Below are 9,925 nucleotides of genomic sequence, written 5' to 3' on the forward strand. Positions count from 1 at the left end.
TAACATTTAAGGCCCTTGTTGGCCCAGACTCTACAGTCACTTCGTACAGTACAACAACTCTTTTTGGCAAACTCCTATCTGCTTCTGTTGAGTGACGACACACCAACCATTCAACCCCATAGGCACTGCTGTTTTACACAGTACACTGGGTTCCTTCATAAATTTCTTTCTACAGTACAACTTTATATGACACAAGGTGGCTAACTTGAAGTTCACATATATCTCATTATATATCATTTGTTATAAAAAGAGAGAAGTTCTTTTGTTAAGATACCATCGTGCTGCTTCTCCATATAATTCCTCAGTAGACGAACAATGAATAGGAAATGAAGTCATGGCTTGAAGTGATAGAAATTCCTGACTTCCAGCTGTGTTATTGAGATTAGACAGGAGATGAGTTGACAAACTTTTGTTCCATTTATCTACTCATTGATGTCTGGACGTCAGCACTTGATACAATCACCAACAAATAAGCCCCAAAGTGTATTTGCATGATTAGGACATGTACTGAACTCCTGTTTTTTCTTTGTCAGTGAATGAAGAGATTAACCAAAATGTTTTAAGGGCTACACAATAGATTTTTTTTTTATATATCTGTATATTTCTCTACATATAATATATATGGCTCAAGAGTCAAGTTCAACATATACTTACGTGTTCATGGGTGAAGAAGAGGTTGAAGCAAATATATCCAAATTAAGATTTTAAAGGACTGACAGATTTATAAGAGCTGAACGAAATGGAAAACGTGAGTAGTTTTAGTAAGCCCAGAGTGGCTACCTCCTCATCAACCCCTTCATCCATCTTGCTTAGCTGAAAAAAAAAAAAAAAGTCTATATAAGGCTGGTGTTGTTTCAGCTTTCCACCTCCACAAACATAAACACACAATAGAAATCATTTCAAAATATGTCATGGAGAAATCAACACTTATACATATTCAAGTCTCAATTTTTAAACCTTGAGTTTGTTGGGCATGAGCTCATAAAGTTGAGGCAAAACTGCATGTTGTAATAGCATGAGCAATGTAGACACCAACAAGAGTGGCAGCATTTCAGAGCCACCTCCCAATGTGCTGAATACACAAAGATCTAGACAACTACAGGATGAATGACATAGTGGCATGCTGGTAAAATAGCAGCTATGGTATGCCACATTAATTGGTAAGTGCAGGTAGCAGATTATTTATTAATATCATAGTGTTTTGTAGTGAAGCACAGTGGGTTGACATAAATGTGATCATGTGGTTAGTCCATCACTTGTATCAGTAGAATAGAGTGTTTAGGTATTTTAATTATATGGTTGTCAACTTATGACAAGCAGGAGGTCTTACTATGACCACCAAACAACAATCTCAGGTCATGTGAGACACTCATGACCTTAACTTGATTTAATACTCAAGGCGTGCTTCATTGTGTTAAATGTATTTTTGATAGTTGCTTATCAAAACGTTACAGTGACATCCCTTTAAAACAAGTTGAAAAAAGATTGTTATGGTCTCCACATCATGAGGGATGGACTTATTATTATTGCATAGGATGGAACATTTGCAACAGAGAGTATTTGTTTTCGCTTGTGCCTGAAAAACCGCCATATTTATGATTCCTTTTGAAGAAAAAAATTTAGGCCTAATGTGCTTAATTCAGCCCTTGAAATGAGCCAATTCTCTCATAGATCTAGACACAATAGACAAAGCACGCACTATTTCCTTGAACACCATGTGATCAGTGTCGGGAAATGATAATAAAAAAAAAAAAGAAAAGAAAAGAAAGAAAGAAGGAAAAAAAAACGCCTGACGTATTTTTTGTTTGGATGTAAACTTGCACATATGACAACAGCAGCTGTATCCAGGTCCGTACAGCCGGCGGTGAAAGCGGAGGCCTGCTCTGTGCGGCGTCGGTCTGTACCGGGGCCCCTCCTCTCGGCGTGCTGGTCGCTGGGGGTTGATGTCACAGGCAGAGTCCTCAGGACAGGAGGACACACAACTCGGCAGAGCCGGACCCAGTCCATCCCCGGGGAGCCACCGACAGCACGGAAAGTGGGCGATGTTGCAGCCAGGATCCTGTTTATGGACACCGTGGGAAGGCTGCTGATCCTGTCCGTCCGAGCTGAGAGGTCGTGGTAGCCTCGTCTCCGCAGTATTTTTGGATCACTTCTGTAAAAGAATAGAAAAATGTCGTCTCCAAGTCCGGGCAAGAGGAGAATGGATACCGACGTGGTGAAGCTGTATCCTTCCCAGAACATAAACAAGACCAAATAGGCGAAATGAAAAAGGCACGTCTTGGTTGGTGGCCGTTGTCAGCTGTGTGTCGTTGGTTGTAGCTATCATTTGTTCCCAGCGGCTGCTGTAACGTTGTGTGTTAGCTCAGCGCGAGCCATGAAACACAACAGGCTGTGTGGTGTGAGAAAAAGTGAGACATCGAGCACCGTGTTGTGAACGGGAGTGTAACGTTAGCTCGCTGTTAAGTTAGCGAGAGAGCTACACGTTTAATGTCATCTGTGGGGAACCACTTGTTTGTTAGACAACGTTATCTGTGTGTGTTTTTTCTGGGCTCTTTTTTGTACCCACTGAGAATTAGCAGCATAATCTGCGGCAGCACAGCGCTGGCTGGTTAAACTCTGTTAGCTCCTGGACCTTGTTAGCTTTAGCACGGGAGCGACAAGTTAGCCTGCTAGCCTGAAATATGTGCTCCCACTGGACTGACAACACAATGTGAAGGATCAGACAGGACTCTTTCACGTTTTCATTTGACTACTTTGGAAAGTCAGACGCCCTTTTAAATGATTTATTAACCTTAGCACAGAGAGGGGCTAGCCGCTTAGCATGCCATTGTCAGGAGAGAACAAATAAGGTCGATGTAGCGTTGCATAGAGGATATTTTCACCAAATGATAATTAGAAAGTCGACAAATAACTATATATATCAACGTTAGACGTCATTAAAATACAGTTTTGACATTTTGTGTCAATTCCATATCGACGCCCAAACGCCAAAATCTCTCCAAATTGAAAATAAACATTATAAACGGTGTGAATAGTGAAGAGGTCACGGTTGACGTGTTTACCAGTGATCATACAGCAAAGCTAATGAAGCCGAAGTATGATTTATTTCAGTTAAACGGTATTCAAAAATTGGTTTAATAAGGAGAACCTACGTGTTATTGTTCCTGTGTTTTTAGTAACGATACTCTGTTTGAGATTGAAAACGGAGTTATGTTTGAACATGCCATCAGCTGGATGGTGTAGTCTCACTGACATGTCGTTGTGTCGCCGTTCGTTATTTTGCAGTTTTCATCTGAAGTTTGCATGAAATGTTTTGTGACAGCATGAGCTGCATTGTTTTGTTTTTGTCCTGCAGCTAGATGCTGCTCTCTGATTGGTCAGCCTGTTACCATCCGGAACACGGCAGGGGGCGGAGCTTGACTCACAGCTGATCAGAGAACAACAAGCGTGGTGGGGGGCGCGCACGCGGGGGGGGGGCATCGGTTTTTGGGTATTTTTATACCCAAAATGAAAATAATCAACCATACTGCTAACATAGGATGACAATAAGAAAAGGTCTAGTTCTTCATGAAGAGTTAAAATGTTTTTCCACCCCAAAGTGAAATGGTGGATTAAATGTGTGTTAACATTGCCAAAGTTGGACCCAGTCAGACTGAAAAATTGATCATTGTCATAAACCCTGTGTTTATTATTTTACATACAGGTCAGTAAATCAAACTAAATGTTTTTTTTTTTTTTTTTTTGTTTTTTTTTCATATCTTAGATGAGCAATGACACAGGCGTGATCACATACAGTTTATGTCAAAAAAAAAATACAAACAAAGGAAGAAGAAGAACAAAGAAATTTAAAACAAGAGCTCTGAACATATCTATAAGGTATGGAAATAGAGCCAATATGCTCTCTGTCCTGAAAAGTAGTGCATAATCGTGCCGATAAATCAGTGCACTGAGACCCTTCATCAAAATAAAGCTTTTCCCTTGTGTGGTTACTTTACTCTTGAGTAAGCATATGCATGGGGTTTCTACGGAGAACCCTCCAGGAAAGGCAGAAAGGAGGGTTGCACATTCTTACCACACACGCCTACAGATGTAACAGGTTTTATTCATAGGAGCCATTGCGTCATATCACATTTGGAGTTACCCAGTCTTCTTTAACTTTTACTATTGAGTGATTGAGCTTTTTACGCCTTTGTCTGTAGTAGATTATTACTGTTAGTTTGCTGCCTGGCAATTGTATAATCTAGTATTATCCTAATGTAACCTCTGTCAGGTATTGTGATCAAGCTGACAGAAGGATATATGACAGGATGATGAAACAAGAGTGTAACAGTTGGTTGTGAGGTTTCTGTGCCGTTTTTTTCCCCTCCCTACATTATGTCCGCCACACAGTCGCTAACTGAATTCATGTGACCTTTCAGCGTTTCAGTCGGACAGTTGACTCAGTTTCATGTCTCTTCTCGTCACCAGACACAGCGATTATGACACATCATCCTTTCCCAAGTCACATTCCTTATACTCCAGCGCTAGTTAGCTTCAAAATGGATGAAAAGTCCCTTCAGTCCACTCTACAGCTCAGATAGGAGAAAGTGTCAGCTTAACACAGATCATCTTCATTTTTAGTACTTGATAGAGTCTCCTCTGATGTTTGTGTCTTCAATATTATTTTCATTTTCTGAATGTGCTTATTGAGAATGACAAGATGTTTTTTCCCAAAAGTTTTGCCGTAAGGTTTTATTTTTGACTTGTGTGTTTTGTTTTGTTTTGTCTTATGTCCTGTCATGCCTTATGTCATTATTGATACACCTCGCTACCGTTATCGGTCTCTCTTTTTTTTTTTTTAAACACCTTAGTTTTAACATGTTTGATGTGCATTTTCTGTCCTGTGTGTTGTTGTTTTGTTTTTTTTTTTCTGGCTCTGTCTTTTCCTTAACCATTCGGCAGCATTGAGAGCAAGCACGAGGTCACCATCCTTAGTGGACTCAACGAATTTGTGGTCAAGTTCCACGGACCTCCTGGAAGTAAGCGCTCGCCAGCTTAAACCAGATTTTCACTGTGATCAAAGTTTCTGTGATAAGTATATGATGCACTCATTTAACTCACAACAAGAAAGAGAATACTTGTGTTTTACAAGGGGTTGATCTCTTGACACAAAAAAATACTGTTTATATTTTGCTGACTTTGGAAATATTTTTGTCACTCTTACTTTCTCCAGCACCTTATGAAGGAGGTGTGTGGAAGGTTCGGGTGGACCTGCCTGATAAATACCCCTTCAAATCCCCATCAATAGGTATGATCTCTTATGCCATCATTATTATTTTCACTGTGTCATTGAATAATTATTAACTGCTTCTGTTTGTTTACAGGATTCATGAACAAAATCTTTCATCCCAACATTGATGAAGCGTAAGTAGGACAGATTTTAGATGTCCAAATTTATGGGAAATTATTCATGTCATTGATGAAAGCTACTATTTCCTCCTTTAAACGTCACCCAGCTCATTTGCATCCACCTTTGCTTCAATAGACTCTTCATTTTGTATCAGTCACAGTGTTTTGTCTTTTTTCAGGTCAGGCACTGTGTGTTTAGATGTCATTAACCAGACCTGGACAGCTCTCTATGGTAGGGTTCAACCACAACTCTCTTTGTTGCAGCCATATAAGCTGCATATAGAACCTTTTCACCAGTCAGTCAACTAAACTGAATCACAGTAAATGGCTAATAAGATAACACAAAGCATGCAGCTCACACCTATACAGTGCAGCTTCAGGCAGAGCATCTCAGTTTAATCGGCTTACACTTCAGTGATAACTGCAGCTTGTATTGAGGTCATGTATTGATCAATGATAGATAAGAAGGTCCTGAGGCTGAGAGGACTCTGAGCAGGATGTAGTCCGCACACTCATGTGGAAGGATTTCTTTCATTTTATTTTTTCTCCTGTCCAAGTGACAGTTATGATTAATGACTATCAACGTCCCGGAGTTTGATTATCTTTTAGTCTTTATTACTTTATATTTAACAGATGCATTTATACAGTTTACACTTGGTCAAATTGTGAACTCTTTTTGTTTTTCTGTCTACTGTGTTGTCTTTCTTCCCACGTCCACCAGACCTCACCAACATCTTTGAGTCATTCCTCCCTCAGCTTCTCGCCTATCCCAACCCCATTGATCCTCTGAATGGGGATGCAGCCGCCATGTACCTGCATCGACCAGAGGATTATAAACACAAGATCAAAGGTAGCACTCTGGGGTTTGCACTCAAAACTGGAAATGATGCCCAAAGAACTTTCAGCCTAAGGTGCAAACATGGCTTGAATTCATATGAAAGCTACGGAATATCAGCCAGGAAAAAAATCTTAATTATTGTATATTTCCATCCAATGCAGTACACAAAAATCAGGAATGTGTTGTTGAGATAAAAAGCCAGTGGTGCTAAATCCACAGTCAGGTTCTAGTTCGCTACTGAAAAAGAAAAGGGTGCAACAAAATGGTGTCAATAAAAAAAGCATTGGCCAAATCTCAAATAGTGGGAAAGGATGAAAATTACAGACTGCAGCAACATGTTGAACAACGGAGTAAGTGATCCTTTAGGTCAGATGATTTAGTGTAAAAAGTGCTAAAAATTTGTTCTGTTGTTCATGAAATGCCATCAACTGTGGCAATGTTTCACAGGTTTCACAGGTTTTTTACCATGCCTGACCTAGGTGAATATTATATGACAGAGTTGGACCCTGCGGCGTTGTTGCTAAGTTGAAGTGGACATCACATCTTTCTCCTTGTGTTTCTCAGAGTACATCCAGAAATATGCCACAGAGGAGGCTTTAAAGGAGCAGGAGGAAGGATGCGGTGACTCCTCCTCTGAGAGCTCCATGTCAGACTTTTCGGAGGACGAGGCTCAGGACATGGAGTTGTAGTGAAGTGGAGATCATTTCCAGTTCACCTCACAACAGACGGTCAATTCCTAAGGAGCAGAAACTCAGTACTATATCCATATTTAAACAAGACAATTTTTTACAGCAACATGAGGATTTTTATTGCTACACGTGGATTTGCAGTATGATATTGCAGAATATTTCCCCTTATTTAGGAATTCATGCCCACCTGCCCCTTGGCCCTCACACGCCAGAGCCTGTTTAGATCAGAAGGAAGTGCAGGCTTTAGTAAAGGATGTCATGTTCACCGAGTCTAAAGTGAGCAGGAGACAAGAGGAATGGCATCAAAGTGAAACTATTAACACTCAGTTTCCAATTCTGACAAGTTTGGGTTTGTTGTCGTTTTTTTTTTCCCCCCATTCAACATTTTACTGCATTTTCTTTCCTCTTCTTCACTGTCAAAAGTCTGCAGGATGACAATCCACTCTTTCTGACCAATCTCCACTTCCGAGGCCCATGGATTCTCTCTTTTTCCCTTCATTTATTTTCAACACTACAGCCCAAGAAGCTGGTGTCACAATCATTGCTTCAAATGAGCCGCGGACATGAGGGCCACATTGTGGCGTGTGTACAGGTGCTCATGTACAGCATCGCGCACTATCAAACTCCTATACATCAACCATGACAATACCAGAGTGTGTGTGTGTCTGTTGTCTGTCTGTCTGTCTGTGAATGTAATCCAGGGAGAATCATGGCCTATTGATAACCTGTGTTGTACTCAACTGTGATGCTCAGAAGTGGAGGAGAAGGTTCATATTTTTGATCCGTCTTAACTTCAACACCCATCTCCTCCTCCTCCTTCTCTCCGTTTTAGGAAAGTGTTTTGCATTCTCTGAGTATCTTTGTATATTGTGGCATGACACAGAAGTAAGATTTGTGTAGGGCTTTGTGGAGCTGTAAAGCTGTAGATGTGAAGAGGATGTCTGTGAGCAGAGCCTGTGAACTGGGTAGGTTTGGTGGAGATTATCCAGGTCCTTGTTGAGTTGTTGAACCTCTTAAATTTGCCTATTGCTTGTGTTGAAGTATAATAGATGTTTGACTTACGTAGGAATAGTTAGTGTTTTTTTTTTGTTTTGTTTTGTTTTTTGTTTAGTTTTTTTGTTTGTTTTTTGCAGGTGGTGAATTCTATCTGGTTTAATACTTATATAACACACTAGTTTAAAGAGTAATTGTCCTGTAAAGATGAGGAGAACTAATACATCTTTGTCTGTGGGATGACTCTTTCTTAAATCAAATCCTCCAAAGACGTGTTGCACCTCTGTTCCCCCTTTCTTATGCAAATGTTTCCATCAAAGTGAATTTACATTGTCAGACAAGAAGTGCTCTTTGTTTCAGCCATTCAACACTCACATTTACCTTTTTCACACTGTTGATGGCCTGTTGTTTTCCAAAATGTAATGGCCCTACAGGCTTGGTTTCATATTAAGGCCCACCCTGCCCCGCTCAGAATGGATTTGGGGATGAAGAGTTTACTTTTAGGTCAAGTGAAAAGATAAAAGACTTATGTTTCTCAAAGCATCAAACTCTTGAGTGCTCTTCTCAGACTTGAATTTACATTCAGGTTTAGATTTCCATTTTTTTTCTTCTGTGGACAGATTCATGGCTTTTGTCCTGATTTAGGTTAATGTGCCTGTTATCGCCTGTGCAGAGAAGAGATAAGTTTACTGTTTAATTTCATGATGGTGCACTGGTCTGTGTGTGATGCAGACCTGAAGCCTGATAATACATGTTAGTGCCCTCACTGCACGTAAATCAGTTTGTATTATGTTATTTCGCGCAAGGAAACACAAAGTGGCATCTCACTTCATCCCCACCAAAATAGGCCATTTTTTCCTGTTTGCTGAAAAAAATTGAATATATATAGAAAAGTGAATAAACCCTTTATAATTTTTTTATAATGATATCAGGATCTCTTCCATGGTTTCTTGCAAGAGGGTTTACCTTCATTTGAGAACAAAATAGGTTAATAAAACTAGCATGTCATAATTATTGACATGGCATTAAAAACATATTTGTTATATAGCCTAGTTAAAATGGCTCTAATTAGCGTTGATAACCAAATATATGTTGGTGTAGGTCTTAGGACAGCACAATGCAGTCAGTTGTCAAGTGCAACGAAAAAGAACAAACAAAAAAAATTAATCACTGTCAAGCCTTGTTGTTTGTCATCTGAATTCATCAGTGTATTATGTATTTTTTATTAAGGAGACATATATTTGATGCCTATAATTTGTTTTGACTAATTTTATTTTTGTCTTTTAAGCCCGATGTCCAAGACACAAGTCAAGATATCTGTGTTTTTTTTAAAGGCAAAAAATTAATAAATGTGCTTCCCGAGAAATAAAGAATGAAAGATAAAAAAGGAATGTCAGTATCATGGCTCTCTGTGTCAGCTGACCTCAGATGCTGAGGTGAGAAAAATGTACTTTGAGTGAATGTTTCTAACCGCCATCTGTCTTTTGTCCACTAGATGGCAATCCTGTCTGTCGCTCAAACAAGACTGCTGTAGTTTATGACCCAACAGTGAAGTTAGATCAGTTTTACATAAATCTTTTCTTTTTTTTTTTATCACTTCCAGGATTTATTCACCAAAGATATTAACAGAAGAAAATACAACATCTATGAAATCACATTGCTTTAAATGTTACATGACCTATATCAAAATGAGCATTATTCTGGTTACATGTATGTTATGTATGTACAAGACATTTTGATGTGTCGCAGTAGCAGAAGCACTCACGCTGCTTCAGTGTCAGGGTCTGGTGCTGTGCACGTTGCCTCACTGTCAGTGGGACAGAAACAGAACAGAGCCATCATTAATGTTATTAGTAATACCTGTGATTAGTCAAAATGTCTCCTGTGAAAAAGGCCCGTTAGCTCCAGTAATGCAGAGGCTAATGTCTGCCAGAAAAAAGAATTAAAATACAATGACAAAAAATAAACAAAACATTTACAATAGTCTCTAAAAATGTTGAAGTTGTGATTTACTATC

At 39.4% G+C, this 9,925-nt stretch overlaps 1 protein-coding gene across 2 annotated transcripts; it reads left to right on the top strand.

The window, feature by feature from the left end:
- Positions 1-1,924: 1,924 nt before the first annotated feature.
- Positions 1,925-9,299, top strand: LOC115056347 (ubiquitin-conjugating enzyme E2 H-like). 2 transcript variants are annotated; one of them, XM_029522705.1, is made up of 7 exons: positions 1,930-2,223; positions 4,942-5,018; positions 5,213-5,287; positions 5,364-5,403; positions 5,568-5,620; positions 6,110-6,238; positions 6,791-9,299. In XM_029522705.1, exons 1-7 carry the CDS (start codon positions 2,171-2,173, stop codon positions 6,913-6,915), a joined length of 552 nt encoding a protein of 183 aa, XP_029378565.1. In that variant the 5' UTR covers positions 1,930-2,170; the 3' UTR covers positions 6,916-9,299. The 2 variants fall into 2 exon arrangements, with proteins under 2 accessions (XP_029378566.1, XP_029378565.1); XM_029522706.1 differs by lacking the exons at positions 5,364-5,403; positions 5,568-5,620 and having other exon boundaries at positions 1,925-2,223.
- Positions 9,300-9,925: the final 626 nt, after the last annotated feature.

This window comes from Echeneis naucrates, chromosome 16 (assembly GCF_900963305.1).
Source record: "Echeneis naucrates chromosome 16, fEcheNa1.1, whole genome shotgun sequence".
In the NCBI taxonomy this organism is placed as follows: Eukaryota; Metazoa; Chordata; class Actinopteri; order Carangiformes; family Echeneidae; genus Echeneis; species Echeneis naucrates.